At 37.2% G+C, this 18510-nt stretch overlaps 3 protein-coding genes across 3 annotated transcripts; 2 read left to right on the top strand and 1 right to left on the bottom strand.

Moving 5' to 3' along the window:
* Positions 1 to 614: 614 nt before the first annotated feature.
* Positions 615 to 1841, bottom strand: LOC145625294 (uncharacterized). Its single transcript, XM_081678355.1, has one exon. The coding sequence runs from the start codon at positions 1770 to 1772 to the stop codon at positions 789 to 791; it is 984 nt and encodes a 327-aa protein (XP_081534481.1). The 5' UTR covers positions 1773 to 1841; the 3' UTR covers positions 615 to 788.
* A 1601-nt stretch (positions 1842 to 3442) lies between these two features.
* On the top strand, positions 3443 to 11305 carry LOC145562002 (putative polygalacturonase). Its single transcript, XM_081622150.1, has 5 exons — positions 3443 to 4082; positions 9224 to 9344; positions 9581 to 9755; positions 10025 to 10095; positions 10231 to 11305. Exons 1-5 carry the CDS (start codon positions 3627 to 3629, stop codon positions 10863 to 10865), a joined length of 1458 nt encoding a protein of 485 aa, XP_081478276.1. The 5' UTR covers positions 3443 to 3626; the 3' UTR covers positions 10866 to 11305.
* A 4795-nt stretch (positions 11306 to 16100) lies between these two features.
* On the top strand, positions 16101 to 17121 carry LOC145638491 (mitogen-activated protein kinase kinase kinase 3-like). The gene is made up of 3 exons (XM_081689472.1): positions 16101 to 16156; positions 16590 to 16724; positions 16860 to 17121. Exons 1-3 carry the CDS (start codon positions 16101 to 16103, stop codon positions 17119 to 17121), a joined length of 453 nt encoding a protein of 150 aa, XP_081545598.1.
* Positions 17122 to 18510: the final 1389 nt, after the last annotated feature.

Genomic DNA, 18510 nt, shown 5'->3' with positions numbered 1-18510 from the left:
CTGAGTAACCCTAAAATAAGTAACTCTGATATAAATAAAAAAATTTATACTCAAAGCTAATACATGAATAGTGATAAAAGTTCAATGCATATCTTAGTTATTTTGGAATGGAGGAAGTAATGAATAAGATATGAATATTCACGAATTATTTTTCATGGATAAAATTTATTATTAATCAATTATTTTCTGTAATTAAGAACAACAATAAGGGATAGAAGGGACTAAAAAATAAAATATCACTTTGCTCCCTACTCTATAATTTTCCTTAAAGTTTGCACATACCTACAATTGCAAATAATTACGGATAGAGTAAAACCGAAAATAGTTTAGAGTTTATACTACCATCAAAGCATTACCAATTAGACATAATTGAAGTTCATGGCATGCATGTTTATTTAATTTGTCCATGGCCCTATTCATGGGTTAGCATTTGTTTTAGAATTAGAAAGTAAAATATAATTTTGGGATGATTAAATTTTGGCGAATACTTTATCTATCTATCTATATATATATATATATATATATATATATATATATATATATATATATAGTATTGTGTACCCTTTTTTTAATTGAAGCAACAACTTTTATTAAGTGCACTCTTTTATACAAAATGAATTCAAACACAATAACTTATACATTTTTTTGTCAGAAACACATACATTGATACACATCTTGTACAACATATTTAAACCAAAATTTTATATTATTACACAAACACAACCCGTATATAAATCATCGATAAGCTCGGCCTTCTTGGCTTCTTGTTATACCTGAAGATCCTTAACTCACACAGCTTCATCCTTCAAAGGCACATATTCTCCAAGGTACTCATCAAGATGTTTAGCCAATGAGAATTTGTCAATGCTTTCATGATGATATGATTTGCACACAAAATAGAAAACTGTTTGGACAACAAGACCATAAAGGGTAATCAAACTCCCTAACAATACTATACTTATGTATCCAAAACAAATTCTCTCTATAATTCCAAATCCATAATATTTTTGTACCAATACCACAAATGGCATTGTAACAAGGTTTAGCACAAAAAGTATGGCAAATGAAGTTCCCATTTTGCCCTTGATCAATTCTCTACTCTTTTTCAAGGCTTCAAACCAATAATACTTCTCTAATATTGAAACAACATTAGCCAATTGCCATACTATAACCATGATAAGGAATCCCACCAAGGCTAAAATGGCAAAGATGAACCCTATTATGCCCATTCCTAACCCCACTTGTCCACCACCCATGTAAAACACCGTGATGAACACAATTGCTATTATGGTAAGCATGAAAGTGTAGGTAAACATTATGCAAAAAACGCATAGAAAAGTCATCATGAGTCGTTTCCATACCTTTGGAACCACACTCACGACTTTTTTAAAGGTGAAATCCTTGCCTGTGTATATGCAAGCAACTGTGTAGACCACAGCTGAGACTGTGAATAGATTTAAACATACAGACAATATAACATAAACCACGTTTATAATCGAATAGATAGCCCATTCTGAGGAGGTCGAGTTGGAAACATTGTTTAAAGACGGAGAACCATCTTGGTTGATCATGGACAAGGTGGAGTCATGAGTGATCTTGTTAATGAGAAATTTAGAAATTCCATCATTGGCTAAGAAAAGGCAATATTGAGGCAAAATAAAAGCAAGGGTGATTTGGAAAAAGATTTTAGGCCATGACACAATAATTTTGAATGATTTTTTGAAGATGCCCAAAAATCCCAGGGATTGAAATTCCTCTTGTTGAACATCCATGACTTTAATTTGGAAGTGATTTGGATTAATCGAATGATAAATTTTTTGGGTTGAATTCTTAATTGGCTCTAATTTGTATCATTATATAATGGAGTTGATTGGATACAAATCAAATCATTGACTTGGAAAATTATATCAAATGATCTACGGACTACTAAGTAGTTTCCTATCCATCTCTTTTGACTAGATTATATAATGATTTTTTGACCTTATCATCAATTATCATCAAAGAAAATTAATACTAGTACTATGTCTAATATTTTAATGTGAATGCAAGAAAAATTATAATTCATTATTAAGGGTTTGTTCACATTTATTGAACTAAGATTAAATGAATTGAACTGAATTGATTGGAGTTGAACTGAACTGAACTGAAATAAATATTTTATGAAAGAAGGAAATTAAAAGCTGAACTGAACTGATTGAAGCTGTATTGAGCTGAACTGAACTGAAATTAAGCTGAAGTGAATAGAGCCTAAATATAATAATGATTTTTTTTTTTTTTTATTATGTAAAATAGTTAGCAAGCATGATTAGGACTCTAGTCTTTAGGTACTTTTTCATATCTAGATCTAGATTACTCGACATTTTTTTATAGGTCTTCGTTTTTCTAGGAGATAGAACAGCCCAACTAACACAAACACTTCAATAGTTTAATGACTTTCAGTCCAAACTCATGCAAATGTTACACCAACGGGCCCAACACCGACACTCTTGGCCCAATATTTAATCAACTGAAGAAACTTTTCTATGGTGATCTGGCGATAATGAATATCTATTATGGTTTACAAATTGGATTACGTGTAAATCACAGTACACCTAAACAATTACAAGTATGGAGTCTTATCATTTTTTTTAAAGTAAAAATGTAAAATACACCGAAAAAATTAGGACCGTCTTCTCGCAAGACTGTCCTAAACTCCTAACAGTCCTAATTTATCAAGGAGTGTAAAAAAAAAAAAAAAAAAAAAAGAAATTTTACTATCGACATTAGGGTCGATTTTTGATAGTCTTATCAAATTTTGTTAGTACTACCACTATTGGAATTAAAGGACAATGTACTATAGAATTTATCTTGTATTCTATCCGTTTTAAAGTAATTGCTCCATTTCTCTATACACAGAGTTGAGAAATCAGATAAAGTAATAAAATATGGAGATAGTGGGGTGGGTAGAAATAAAAAAAAATTGTATAATGTAAAAGTAGTGGAGAGAATTGGGGGAGAGAGAATATGAAATTAATAAAATATGATTTATGTTGAGTTCACTAGATGAGAGAAATTAATTAAATATTGTAAAAGTTTTCCAAATAAGGAAATGAAGCAAGTATTTAAAAACGGCCGGAAAAGGAAAGTGGAGCAAGTATTTAAAAATGGAGGGAGTACTCCATATAATAAATTTGTGATTACATTGATAGAATATAAAATATATTTTTAGGCTTAAACTATTTTTTTTTTTTTTTTTTTTGGTGTTTAAAAGCCACAAGGGCGGGGTGAGAATCGATCCCAAGACCTCCTAGGATCGGGAGAGAAGCTCTAACCACTTGAGCTATCCAAAATTTTGATTGAGTTGATCCTATATCATGTTATCGGAAATGTCGGTGTCCCTCGGACCGTCTTGGCTTTTTTCAACCAATTTATTTTTGCACTATTTCATTCACTAGTGTAGCTAGTTAGAAACTGCTTGAGACCTTGAGTGCCTGATTACTGCCACCTTTCTTCTTTTCTTACACTTTATCCCATGTAATCCATCAATTTCCCACCTCTCAATTTTCTCTCTCCAATAACAAAAAAAAACCCAAATCAAATCCCTAAAATCCCACATTTTTCAACCATATAAAAATCCCCCATTTCAAATGGAAGATGAAAAACCATTACTGGGTGCATTCTTCAATGGCGGAACCATTATTCGTCGACCAACATGGGCGTTTCTTTTGCTATTTTTCACAACTTTTGCCGTTTTTACCCTCCCTTTTACCACTAAAACGTTTTCTTCTCCTCCTTCTTCTTCTTCTTGGCCGCTTCCGGGTCATTCCGATTCACGGGTTGACCCGGATTCATGCTCCGGGTTCTTCCGGCCCGACCCGCCGAGGAAGTTTGTGGTGTCAATCACGGAGTTTGGTGGTGTTGGAGATGGTGTAACTTCCAACACCGACGCGTTTCGTAAAGCTGTTGGGTATTTGAAACGTTTCGAGAATAAAGGTGGGTCCCAGCTTAATGTTCCTCAAGGAAGATGGGTTACTGGAAGCTTCAATCTTACCAGTAATTTCACGCTTTTTCTTGAAAAGGGTGCTGTTATTTTGGGATCTCAGGCATGTAATCTTTCGTAATTTAATTGATTTAATTTGATTTTTTGTACTAATTTTCAGTTGGGCTTTTTGTAATTGATGATTTGCATGCTTTAATCTCTCAATTAATTTGTGGGTTTATGATTGAATGCGTATTTGATTAGCTTTTCATGAGATTTGATTTGCTTTTTGTTGATAATTATAGTGAAAGTTTATGCTCTAAATTTAATGATTTGTGCATTTGGAGATTTTAACTTTTAAGTAAGAATATGATCTCTGTATGAGAGAGATTATTGAGTTTAATTATGCTGTTGCTTGCTTGGTTAGCTGATCAGATTTGTTGATTGATTTTGTTTGAAAAAAAAAAAATTGGATAAGTTACTAGTGGTTGAGTTTTGAATTAAAAAATTCATTTTGGGTTAATTGATGGTCTGAATTTTTGTGTTTGCTTGTATAAACGTAATTCAATTTGAAGGTGTTATATGCTACTATTAGTAAGGTTAATGATCATCGTCTTGATAATTACTAGTTTATTGATTTATATGATTTGGTCATTCCATTTTGAGTTTTGCAAGTGTTGTATGATAGTGTAAGCACCATCTAATTGATTATTAGGAGCAATGTCACTTTCGTTGCATAAATTTGAGGGTAATTATGCCTAATTAACGTCATAGTATCTTACTATATCGGTCACCATGATAACCGATCATTTTAAAACTATTAATTAGGATTTCAAGCTGCCCTGTTGTTACTTTGTTTCATTATTATAGTAGCTTTTTATTTGGATTTTTTTGGTATATTGTTTACTCCATGTTATAGTGCTACCTATAGTTATTAATGAAGAGCATAGCTATGATTTCATTGAATACGTTGAGGGGTATGTTTATAACTTTTCGTCACACTCGGATACTTGTGATGCTCCATGATTGATGTTCAGGGATTTGTGGTTAAACCATATTGTTAATTTCATTTCACTTTCACTTAGAGGTGTTGTTTTCATATCCATTTGAAAGTAGGTGATACTTTTTTATCTGATAGTTGTGTATTGACCTTGTAATTGTCAATGACTTCAGGTTGTTTGGTATAGGTTTAGTAATCACGTGTTGAAGTATTGATGATAATATTTTGCTATGATTTGGAGACTTGTCTGTATAATTTTGCATTTCCACTTTTATGTGTGTATTTCTCTTTATTGATTTTTATTGCTACTCATATCTCAATCAATCAATCAATCAATCAAAGCCTTAATCCCAAAAGTGGGGTCGGCTAACATGAACCAAGTTTGATTATTCCGTGTAGTCATCAACATAAATCTTTCTCCTCCATCCCTTACGATCCAAAACTTCATCCTCACGTAAATCCATGCACTTCATATCCTTCCTCACTCCTTCCAACCAAGTCATCTTTGGTCTCCCTCTTCCTCGTTTAATCCCTCCATGGTCCCACTCTTCCACTCTTCGCACCGGTGCACCCTCGGGTCTCCGTCTTACATGTCCAAACCAACGCAGACGATTTTCCCTTAGTTTATCTACAATGCCCGCCACACCTACTTTCTTGCGAATAACCTCATTTCTGATTCTATCTCTTAAAGTGTTTCCACACATCCACCTTAACATGCGCATTTCCGTAACCTCCATCTTTTTAATATGCTCTTTCTTAGAAGCCCAACATTCTGTACCATAGAGCAACACTGGTCGTATGGCAGTCCTGTAGAATTTTCCCTTCAACTTTAAGGGAATGCTGCGGTCGCATAACACTCCCGTGGCCGCTCTCCATTTAAGCCACCCTGACTTAATCCTGTGGGTCACGTCTTGATCAATGTCACCATTCTTCTGGATGATCGACCCTAGGTACTTAAAACATTCACTCATGGTCAAATCCTTTCCATCCAAACTCACCACTTCATTGCGTGTCCCCCTCTGAGTGCCAAAACGACATACCAAATATTCAGTCTTACTCCGACTTAGCTTAAACCCTCTAGATTCCAACCTTTGCCTCCATTGCTCCAACTTGACATTAACCCCATCCTTAGTCTCATCCACCAAAACGATATCATCTGCGAACAGCATACACCATGGAACCTCATCTTGAATTGGTCTAGTTAATTCATCTAGAACCGTTGCAAAAAGAAAAGGGCTTAATGCAGACCCTTGATGCAATCCGATTGTAATAGGGAAATCTTTTGTCAACCCTCCGCATGTCCTCACATTTGTTGACACATCCCGATACATATCCTTAACTAGGTCTACATACCTTCGTGGGATACCTTTCTTCAACATTGCCCACCAAAGTATCTCTCTTGGCACCTTGTCATATGCCTTCTCTAAATCAATAAAGACCATATGAAGATCTTTCTTCTTTACCCTATAAAACTCCATCATTTGTCTTATCAAATGGATTGCCTCCATAGTAGATCTCCCAGGCATAAAACCAAATTGGTTATCTGAAATGCTTGTGCATGCCCTCAACCTTTGTTCAATCACCCTTTCCCACAACTTCATAGTATGGCTCATAAGCTTAATTCCTCGATAGTTAGAACAATCTTGAGCGTCTCCTTTGTTTTTATAAACCGGGACCAAGGTGCTCTTCCTCCAATCTTGTGGGATCCTTGTAGCCGTCCATATCTTGTTGAAAAGGTTTGTTAACCAATCAATACCAATCTTACCCAAACACCTCCACACCTCTATCGGTACCCCATCAGGGCCAACCGCCTTCTTAGGTTTCATCTTCCTCAGTGCAATCTCCACCTCTACTCTCCTAATCCTTCGCACATACTCCATGTTGATTTCTTCATCACTCATAGAGGTATCTCCTATCACAACTCCATTACTTCCATTAAATAATTCATCGAAGTACCCCTTCCACCTGTCCTTGATGCCCTCCTCTTGCACTAGGACCATTTGGTTCTTATCTTTGACACACTTCACCATGCCAATATCCTTCCTTGCCTCTTGTCTTCTCTTTGCCATCTTAAAAATGATCCTTTCTCCCTCCTTGGAATCAAGCTTTTCATAAACCTCCTGATATGCCTTTTCTTTTGCTTGGCGAACAGCTGCCTTTGCCTTGCTCTTAGCCTCCTTATACGCTGCCAAGGTTTCATCACTCCTACATTTTCCTAAGGCTTGATAGCATTCCCTTTTTTGCTTAATTACTGCTTTCACCTCTTCATTCCACCACGAAGTATCTCTCTGTACCGAAGTTCTTCCCCTTACTTCCCCTAAGACCTCTTTGGCCACTCTTAGGAAACAGTTCTTCATTCGTAACCAAGTCATGTCCGGATCCACCTCTCCATCCCAATCCGCTTCTTCAATTACCTTTTCTGTAAAAACCTTAGCTTTTGCATCCCTTAGGGTCCACCATCTTATCCTTGGTTCTTCTTGTCTAACTTTTTTCTTCGCCTTCTCTTTCAGACGAATAGTCATTACCAATAGCCGGTGTTGGGTGACCACACTCTCCCCTGGGATAACCTTACAGTTTATGCAACTTTGTCTATCTATGCTCCTTGTGAGCAGGAAGTCTATTTGAGTTGCATTTGCTCCATTCCGAAAAGTTATCAAGTGTGAATCCCTCTTCTTAAACCAAGTATTAGCCAAAATTAAATCATATGATTGGGCAAAATCCATAATAGCTTCCCCACCGGCGTCCCTCTGCCCATACCCAAAGCCTCCATGGACACTCTCATAGCCATCTCGGCTCGCCCCAACGTGCCCATTTAGATCCCCTCCAATATATAACTTCTCTGAGTGGTGGACACCCTGCACCACCTCGTCTAGGTCCTCCCAAAATTGTCGTTTCTCTTCTGCATCTAAACCCACTTGGGGAGCATAAGCACTGATAACATTCACAATCTCCTTGCCACATAGCAACTTCAGCCTTATCAACCTATCGTTCTTCCGATAGACCTCGATCACCTCTTTTGCCAACCTCTCATCGAGAACCACACCAACCCCGTTCCTAGCTCCACCATTCCTTGTTCTGTGGCTCGTTTCTTGCCCAACATACCATACCTTATACCCCAAAACCAAGCCTCGAGCTCCTTCTCCTGTCCATCTTGTCTCTTGGAGGCACATGATGTTCACGCGTCGTCTTTTCATTACTTCTACCAATTCTGCTGATTTTCCCGTAAGAGACCCCACATTCCAAGAACCAATCCGCAAACTAAATTCTTTTCTCCCACGCTCCCTCCTGATCCCAACTCCAAGCCCTTGATTATTTGACACCACAATTGGGCAATATGGCGCGTCGCTTCTGGGCGACGACCTAGCAACCCTTACATACTTATCACTGCACCCGGGTCTGGGAAGTGCAGCGCGTCGCTCAGTAGGGAACGCCCCAATGGCACGCCCTTGCTCATTTGACACCACACTCGGGCAATGTGGCGCGTCGCTTCTGGGCGACGACCTAGCAACCCTTGCATACTTATCACTACACCCGGGTCTAGGAAGTGCAGCGCGTCGCTGAGTAGGGAACGCCCCCACGAAAATATCTGTTTGGCTCATGTCATGGGATGTGACGAAGTTTTATACTGGCTGTCACTGGCCTACCGTAACCCTCCTCCTTTATCCAGGCTTGGGACTGGCAGCGGGAAACCCACTGGCGGAGTTATTGCTACTCATATCTCTTGATGGTAAATTGGTAATGAATGATAATGGACATCAGCAATGAAAAATGTGTTTACTAGTATTAAAAGTAGGTAGCATAGCATTATCATGGACATTTTACATGGATGACATTTCATATAATTGAGTACATGATGTATTACTGTTCCAACTTTGAAGCAAGTTAGCCTTGAGTACTTCCACTCTCTTAAAGTGGAATTTAACTTCTAATTTAGATATGTGGCGTAGTAATTGTTCAACTTTGGAACTTAATTTAAAGAAGCCCATATCACTGGTCTTGCTTCTGTGAAATTTTGATGCTTGTACCAAGAAACTTTCTAGGTGGGACAAGTAATTTCCTGCTTAATTTTGTTGTTCCTCTTATTATTTTGGTCTGAATTATTTATTTCATAAGCAACAGTTACAGCTTTCCTTACGTAGTGAATGTTTAAGAATTGCTGTGGAGTATGGACTGCACTGACTTTATAAGTTGTTTTTCGTGATTGAGTTTAGCGTTAATTATTGAATCAGCTGTTCCTAAACATTAGTTTGCTTCTGTATCAGTAGGATCCAAAGGAGTGGCCGATCATTGAGCCTTTGCCATCATATGGAAGAGGAAGAGAGAGGTTAGGTGCCAGACATATTAGTCTCATCCATGGAAACTCCATCAGCAATGTTGTCATTACAGGTATCAGTGTGTCCCTTGATTATTGTTTTTATACCTTAACTCCTTAAGTCAAACAAACTGGTTAAAATCCACAAGTTTCAGTGACTCATATCAGATGAGCAAGTTACCAAATTAGCATGTTCCAATTTCGAGCTGTACCAGAGTTTGTCTGTTTGCATTGGTTTCTTACTACAAACTGTGATATTTTCTGGCAGTATGTTGACATCTCATTGGTCTTTTAACCTTTTTATTTCCAGGACAGAATGGGACAATTGATGGACAAGGAAGAATGTGGTGGGATTTATGGTGGAACAGAACACTGGAGCATACTAGAGGCCATCTTGTTGAGCTTGCTAATTCTCATAATATCCTGATTTACAACCTCACATTTCGAAATTCTCCATTTTGGACCATTCATCCTGTGTACTGCAGGTTCGTACAGCCCTTGCAGTCATATTCTATTGCTGGCAGTAATCTTTGAGGAATCATAAAAATAGAGTCAAGATAGTGATAGTGCGATGCCATTGATGTTTTTCCGTATAAAGTTGTTGCCCTCTTAGAAAATAAGGGCACCAAATTTAGAAATCTAAGTCAAATAAAATTATCATGCAAGAGTTCTTCCTATATGCTGCATTCCTAATTAAGGATGGGCATTAGCATAGTTTTAACAAATTCACAGGGATTTCTTTTTGTTGCTTCAGGAATGTTGTAATCAGGAAGATGACAATATTGGCTCCTCTAAATGCCCCAAATACAGATGGTATAGACCCAGGTAATGTGGCAAAATTTCTACAAATTGTTTTCTGCCTATTGTCTTTTTCGATATTGAACAGGAAAAAAAAAATGAATAAAATAAAATAAAAATTCACTGTCCATGATAATTCAAGAATGGCAATTGAAACTGCAGATTCAAGCACGGAAGTATGCATTGAAGACTGTTACATTGAGAGTGGGGATGATCTTGTGGCTGTGAAGAGTGGGTGGGATCAATATGGCATTGCCATGGCACGTCCCAGCTCAAACATAATAGTGAGAAGAATTTCTGGCACAACTCCAACATGCTCAGGTGTTGGAATAGGTAGTGAGATGTCTGGTGGAATATCTAACATAACCATTGTTGATATTCATGTCTGGAATTCGGCGGCTGGGGTCAGGATTAAAACTGATGTCGGACGAGGAGGATACATAACGAATGTCTCAATATCAAACCTAAGATTGGAGAGAGTAAAAATACCCATTAAGTTCAGTAGGGGTGCTAATGATCATTCTGATGACAAGTGGGACCCAAAGGCCATTCCCAAAGTTGGTAAGGTGTTTATAAGTAATGTAGTTAGCTTGAACTCGAAGAGAGCACCTGAAATACTTGGCATTGAGGGTTCACCTTATGAAGTTATATGCATGAGAAACGTAAATATTTCTGGCCTCCCCCCATCAGCTAAATGGCACTGTGAACATGTTTCGGGTTTTGCAAGCGAGGTGTTTCCACCTCCATGTCCTCAGTTTCAAGTTGATAGTTCACCGTCATCATGTGGGTTTACATGAATGTTAAACTAGTTCCCAAGTTATCAGGCTTCAATCATTTCCTGCAGTTGATCTCAAAGATCATAAGTTCATAATGGTTAAAATTGAAGACACAACAGGGGCTTGAAGATTTTGGCTTATACTGTATCATACCTTACTTTGAGGGCTCAGAAGCAGAAAAAATATCTTTACTGATGCAATATCAACCAGCACCTTCCAGGCCAAGTGAGCTTTTCTGATTTTAGAAACCACCAAGTTTTTGTTATGACAGATACAGATTGATGACCAGATTCCAGCCCGATGGTTCGCTTTATTGTATTACTATTCGTTCAATTTTTTGCACATTTCTAACTTGTGATGACTTTGGAACACTTATTCATCTCAAGGAGGAATACAAACATCGATACGTGTACATGTTGAGTAGAAATTTTATCAAAGCCGAGAAATCTAATTATCAATTACCAATGAGTTCCTATTGATCTTTACAAAGTCTTGTCTATATATGTCTAAAATTAGTTCGTATATCCTGCCAATCCCTTAATATGTGTATGCAGTATATGTGATTTATATTTAATACGAAGTATACATAGTAGATATGATAAACCGTTACTTCCACGGTTCCACCTGTTGTGCCAGCAGCCAATTCCGATGAGGAAGAGCCTCAGTCAAGCAAGGAGGACAGTGAGGATGGAAAAATAGGAAGACCAAACCCCGTAAATAAACATGGGCACGGGCCGTGCCCGTGCCGCCGCGGGCCGTGCCTGGCCGTGCCGGGGTGGCGGCCGTGCCGTGCCGTGCCGTGCCGGCTCCGCGGCGGGCCGTGCCGTGCCGTGCCTGAAATTGGCACACCCCAGCCCACGGCACGGCACGGCCCACGTGCCTAGCGGGCCGTGCCGTGCCGGGCCGCGGGCCAAACCGTGCCGACCTTAATTTATTTTTTATTTTTTTTTTTTAAAAAAAAAAAATAAATGTTAAAAAAAAACGAATTAAAAACAAAAATGCATATAATAAAAAAAAAAAATACTAGTGCGATAATCCGAAAACACAAAAAATTGAAGAATAACTTATTTTATTATATGACGGTAGCCGGTACGACCGTACGAATGTACGATAATTCAATAATACAAAATTACAAAATAAGTAATGATAATTAAAAATCGTACAACAGTGTATGAATATTGAATAACTTCATTTATTATACGGAATACGAAGTTCGATAATACAAAAAGAATACAATAGTGTATAATGTAAATATGTAATCATGTAATTATTATTGGTCGTCTTCGTCTTCGCCTTCGTCTTCGCCTTCGTCTTCATCTTCGTCTTCGTCTCCTAGAGGTTCAAGTTCATCCGCCAATTGAGTGGATTGAGAACTAAAAGAAGTCGACGTTCCTTCATCGTCGTCGTTTTGTGCATAAGTACGATCTTGAGAACGAGTTTCGGCATCCAACCAATCCTTGAAGCAAACACACATTTCAAGTGTTTCGGGTTTTAGTCTTGTTCTTCTATCGTCTAGAACTCTTCCCGACGCACTAAAAGCTCTTTCGGAAGCAACGGAGGAGACTTGGATAGCAAAAATATCACGAGCCATTGCCGACAAAATTGGATGTTTCACGGCTTGTGATTTCCACCAATCGAGGATGTCGAGGCCAAACTTCTCTTCATCGTCCATGCCTTTCATGAAGTCGTAACTTAAGTACATTTGCAACTCCGAAACATCGCTTTGAGTTCTCCTAGATGATGATGATTCTGTACCTGAATACTTAGACATCAAGTTAGCAGCTTGTGCAAATAAACCTTTGGCCCGTTTACTTACATTTTTGGATGTTTGAGAAGGGGCAAATCGAGACACGGTTCCATATTTACTTTCATAAACATTATATAAATTAAAAAACTCATCCGTCACCTTATTCTTAAAAGTTTCAACATCATCTTCAAAATTCATGTTACTATAATAAATATCAATTAATAAAAAGGTGCCATCATATTTTTGTCTAGGATCTAAAATGGAAGCAAAAATATAAATCTTAGGAATATCGGTGTAATATTTACGCCATTTATCCTCCATGGATGGAAGATATCCACGATAAACATGTTCTGATCGGTGTTCCGCAAAAAGTTGTGCAAGTAAACATGCATTGCTAAGAAAAGAATGAGCACAAGGATTATATACAGAAGAAAAACAATGTGTCATACCATATAGTAATTGTAAAAACTGCATATATTTTTCACAATTAGCCCAATCATCTTCAAGTAAAGCATTTTGTGGATATTTCATATTATAAAAAAGTGTTAAATGAACCTTGTACTCGATTGCCCGACTCAACATTTCATAGGTGGAGTTCCACCTAGTTGGACAATCCGGTGCTATTTTTATGGTTTTAATCCGTTGTTGCCTGCAAAAACCTTTCCATTCTTGATATCTCATGTTAGAGCTATTAATAGTGCAAATAGCACTCCGTATTTTGTGATAAAATGGACCAATTGCTTGTGTTCCATCCTTCACACACAAGTTAAGAACATGACAAATGCATCTAACATGAAGTGCTTCTCCATCTAATACTAAATCGGTTAATTGGGGTTTAACCAAATTCGCACTATATGTCATAGAAGTTGCGTTATCGAAAGTCATAGACATGATTTTATCCCTAAGACTATATGCATCAATAGCTTCCATTAAATGATGTGAAATGTTAAGACCGGTATGAGGGTATTCAAGCATTTTGAAATGAATGATGCGTTTTTGTAACATCCACTCATTATCTAACCAATGACAAGTAACACATAAATAGTGAAGTCCGTACCCACCATCCCATGCATCGGCGGTTAAAGAAACTCTACAAGGAAGATTAGCTAATTCATTTACTAATTTCAATTTGTACTCTAGATAAGTCTTCATGGCAGCAGATCGAACGGTTTTTCGGGACATTTTTTTGTGTTTTGGTTGTAGTGCTCGGTTAATATAGTTGTTGAAGGCATCATTTTCGGCGAAAAGAAAAGGTTGTTCTGCATGTACAAGCATTCTCCCAAGTTCATCCCTATCTCTCTCGTAATTGTAAATGAAACCTTGTGGATGGAATTGAGAAATTTTAGGTTGGGTTGGATCACTAGATGGTCCACCACATTTTTTTGTATGCCTAGTAAGGTGTCCCGTCCCTCCCTTGGTATCGGCCGAGAAAATTTTACCACAAGTCCGACACTTGCATTTTTTTCCATCTTTACTTAATTGATAATGTACCCAACATCCACTCTTTCTTTTGGTTTGAGCAAAATCCTCTTCGGTACACCACTCTAATATGTTAGGATTATGGGTGGATGGTTCACTCGACCCGCAAGCTTGTGTTTGGCTACCTTGGGAAGGAGGAGGAGGAGGAAAAGGAAATTCATATTGTTGAAATTGGGTTTGTTGAAATTGGGTCCAAGGAGCCATATCATCCATTTGTTCTTGCCCTCCCGTGTTTTGGGGATGAAAGAAAGGGGTGGAAGTGTTTGGAAAGGGCATGTTAGGAGAGGGAAAGGGCATGTTAGGGGGGGGCATAGACATTGAAGTGTTTGGGTTTGGTGATTCCCTACGTGTTGACTTGGCTTTTCTAGAGGAGGAGGAAACGTTCGGGTTTGATGCCATGATTAATTAATAATAATAACACAACTAACAATAACAAAGTAACAATTAACAACAATGAGATCAATGAGAATTAATTAGTAAGTAGTTTTTATATAAATTAAATTTTCAAAAATAATTATAATAATAGTAGATTACTTGGATCAATGAGATCCCAGGTAGGAGAGGTTAGGAGCGACGTTGTCCAGAGCCCAAATCCCGCCTTAGACAGATTTCAACAATCCAAATAACCCACAATTAAAATAGAAAGTAGTTTTTATATAATTAAGTAGTTCCAATAATAATAATAATAATAATAATAATAATAATAATAATAATAATAATAATAATAATAATAATAATAATAGTAATAATGATAATAAATTAATAATAGTAACAATAACAATAACAATAACAATAACAAATTAAAATAAAGTTGAGTTAGATCTTACAATGACGCTTCAATGCTTTCCCAAATTTATAATTTCCCGAATTTTTAATTTCCCGAATGTAAATATAACAATTTTTTTTTTTTTTTTTTTTTTGGTAGTAGACTAGTACAAGTAATAATAGTAAAAATGTAAAATTTATAAGAGAGTAGGAATTTTTTTTTTCTTTTCACAAAAGAGAGGAAGATTGTATGTTTTTTAGGAATTTGAGAATTGAGAATTTGGGAGTAAGAAAATTAGAGAATAAGAGAGAAGAGATGAGTTGATGAATTGTGAAAATTTTGGAGGAAAATATGAGGTATTTATAGGGGATTTGGGTGGGAAATGGGGTGGAAAATATGGCCGTTTATAGCTGTTGGAAAACGGCCATAAACGGCCATATTCCAACGGCACGGGCCGTGCCGTGCCGTGCCGTGCCTGGCCGTGCCGGGCCGTGCCTGGCCGTGCCGGGCCGTGCCACGTGCCGTGCCGGCGGGTCGTGCCGGCGTGCCGGCCCACGTGCCGGCCACCGTGCCGCCCGCCGTGCCACGGGCCGTGCCCGTGCCGGTCCCAAAAAATTTGTTCACGGCACGGCCCACGGCACGCCGGCGTGCCGCCGTGCCGTGCCGTGCCGGCCACCGTGCCCGTGCCGGGCCGTGCCGGAGTCGTGCCGGGCCCGTGCCGCCCGCGTGCCGGCACGGCCCGTGCCCATCTTTAATCTCCTTTATTTTTGCTTTATATGCAGGCATGCAGCTAATTAACTTATAAATGATGGTCTCCGTATCGTATAGAAAATATTGCTTACCTGCTTTATAAGTTTATATATGGAGTTAAAAATATGAAATAATATGAAGTAAGAAGTAACATTAGTGGCAGTTAAGGTTTGTTCGAGTAAGTTGGGAACTTGTTTATTATGACGTGTTTTTTTAGAAGTCATTATACGGGGTTAACGTCACCTTCTTTATGGGTTGGTCAAAACTGGGATTGTTTCCTTTTTACTCACAGGATGAATGTAAATTACATTAATGACAAAGTTTGCTGTCTATGACCTAGCTCAATTCTAATTAAAGCTCCTTTATTTGCCTACATATTCTTGAACTCAAATGGGACCTACTTATCAAAACAACTTATCTATGATATAAACAACTTAATTGCAATATTGCATGATTTCACATGGTTTTTTCTCTTTATAATGATGCCTTTAGGATTTACTGTGTTATCTAGGAGATGTGTGGTTACTATATTGCCAACCAGGAAAGAAAATTGTTGACCTTGGTGGAAAGGTTCTTCTCGGAGCTAATCTATTTCTATCAATTTATGGATTAGTTGCTTGAGCATTGACTAACTATTTTATTTATTATACTTGTGAAAGTTTTGGAGGTATCTTATACATAAGAGTTCATGAAGTGCAGTGGGATTACTATTATAGGAGTAAAAATATTTGGTGATATTATGGTGATTTGTTAAACAATCTATATTGGAGCTTTTATGTGGTTGGAATTACCTTCTGAAAATGTTAACTTCCATTCAGGGTTTCAGGTGGAAATTATTTGATTTTGTATAAATGGAATACGCTGAGATCTCTGTGCATCTCTTATAATGTAAATTGGTTACGTGTAAAGGAATAGCCCTCTGGCTACGTAATTTTATTTGCCTTTTATGTTTGATTCACTCAAAGTGCTTTACCTTTGGGTTTAGTTGTGAAACATTGCATAGGTTCTACAAAAGAGACATGACTTATGGCTATGTTTATATGCAGCAACCCTTGGAAATTCACCCGCGCAGAAAGAGTATTAGTTCCTATGACCCCGATAATATGAGGAAACCAGGGCTGACGATTTGGGAGGCCAGGTAAAGCTCTTTGCCTTCGCAACTGATTTGAGGATGGGAAAGTGTTTCTTTAATTTTTAACATTTTTCTTTTTGGAGAAATTTTAGTTCTTAACCTGATTGTTCCTTTTTTATTCCTTGACAATCTTGGTTCTAGGGATAATCCAAGATCAATCACATCGCTGCCTGTTTCACCCTCATCAAGTCCTTTACATAGACTGGCGCCTGCCTCCAAGAGTTGTTTACTTTCTCCGCCTCACCCATCTTATGCTTGGCCTGGGCAAAGCAGCTACAATTTAAACGACCACTCAGTATCTCCAACAAGAAGACGTGCAGGCTATACTCTTGATCCATGGATCGAGAGTACATTGTTTAAGACCCAAACACCTGGTGGGTCCCCTAATATGCGGCTTATTTGAATATCAAGGCCAAAGAGTATATAATTTTCCTCCAAAAAATTCACCCATGTTGTATGTACATATATGATGGAGTTGCTCACAAAAGAGTCACTGAAGTTTGCTGCATTTTCTTCTCCAAATTACCTCACCAAGTCAGCGTTGAAAGTAGAAGACTATCACAAACATTTTGTTATTAACTTGTAAAGTTGGGCAACGAGATCCTGTTTGATGACCTAAAGCAGTGAAAATGGCGGCATAATCTACAGCTGCTGGACCATGCATTAAATTGAGCCCGAACAGGCGGGATTTTCATCATGCTGTAAATTTCTTCAGTGTTGTATATAGAAATTGTGCTCTCTGCAAAAGATGTTTTTATTTTACTAGTTGAGAAAGCCAAAACTAGGACAACGGCTAAAGTAAGGAATCACCATCTGATAGTATGGATGGGAGGGATTTATGGCTGTGACAAGTATAGAATGTTTAGAGGTCATTAAATTTAATAATTTCTTGTTATCTTATTCTATGTAATCTTTTTTTTTTTTAAAGAAAAAAAAGTTATACCAAATATGATATCTTGTGTGCAAAATTAGTCTTGTTGACAATAATTTCGTTACTAAACACGCTTAGTGACAGAAGTTTGGTAATTAAAAGATAATGTATTAACCATTAGTTCTATTACTAAATTAAGTTATGCTTTTTCATTGCCTACATGACAACTTTATAAATTATAACAGAATATTTCTTGTCTATTCTAAAGTTGATGTCATTACTTTATTCTTTTTTTTTTTTTTTTTTTTTTTTTTTTTTTTTTGCAACGATGCTTTTTGTATAATAAGATTAATTTGAATTTGATTGGGCAAGGTTTTAATCGCTTTACCAAGCAAAACTTTGGATTTTATTTGTTTTAAATACTATTCCATATTATTGTGGTAAGTGATTTATTAGTTCCCAAACTATTTTTATAATGTAAACATTTGCCAAATTTTTTGGTTCAATTTTATTTTTTAGAGACCATTTTATGTCATTGTGCGGATTTAACATAATTTTATAATGTGTAGTCGAGAATGTGTGACAATACAAACAATTACAATATTGTCACTTGATATATACAATTTAATCTTGAATTGGACTAGCCGGATCTATTACTCGAGCGCTCAATTCACAATTAACTAATTTGGTTATCTATATATTGCTGAGGATGGTTGATTTCTCTCCAATTTAAAAAAATCACAAAAAAAAAAAAAAAAAAAAAAAAAAAACTCTGTAAAAATGAGGCAATTTTCTATTTTCTGAAAATTTCTGGAATACATAATGAAGCAAGTATTTAACCGCCACAATTGTCAAATTTCACCACCTTTGAAAATTTCCCTCCCAATCAACTTCACTCATCTCTGTAATGTGTTCCTTCCA

The sequence above is a fragment of the Chenopodium album genome, chromosome 1, assembly GCF_948465745.1.
Source record: "Chenopodium album chromosome 1, dcCheAlbu1.1, whole genome shotgun sequence".
NCBI classification, from domain to species: domain Eukaryota; kingdom Viridiplantae; phylum Streptophyta; class Magnoliopsida; order Caryophyllales; family Amaranthaceae; genus Chenopodium; species Chenopodium album.
Note: the sequence above shows the minus strand (reverse complement) of the source record. Positions and strands in the feature narration are given on the sequence as shown.

Bases quoted from the DNA above. Each gene is read 5' to 3' on its own strand.
- LOC145638491 (XM_081689472.1), top strand. From the start codon at position 16,101: ATGTGTGGTTACTATATTGCCAACCAGGAAAGAAAATTGTTGACCTTG. The intron at 16,157-16,589 runs GTTCTTCTCGGA...AACATTGCATAG, and splicing joins TTGTTGACCTTGGTGGAAAG to GTTCTACAAAAGAGACATGA. The intron at 16,725-16,859 runs GTAAAGCTCTTT...TCTTGGTTCTAG, and splicing joins CTGACGATTTGGGAGGCCAG to GGATAATCCAAGATCAATCA.
- LOC145562002 (XM_081622150.1), top strand. From the start codon at position 3,627: ATGGAAGATGAAAAACCATTACTGGGTGCATTCTTCAATGGCGGAACC. The intron at 4,083-9,223 runs GCATGTAATCTT...CTGTATCAGTAG, and splicing joins CTGTTATTTTGGGATCTCAG to GATCCAAAGGAGTGGCCGAT. The intron at 10,096-10,230 runs GTAATGTGGCAA...TTGAAACTGCAG, and splicing joins TACAGATGGTATAGACCCAG to ATTCAAGCACGGAAGTATGC.
- LOC145625294 (XM_081678355.1), bottom strand. From the start codon at position 1,772: ATGGATGTTCAACAAGAGGAATTTCAATCCCTGGGATTTTTGGGCATC.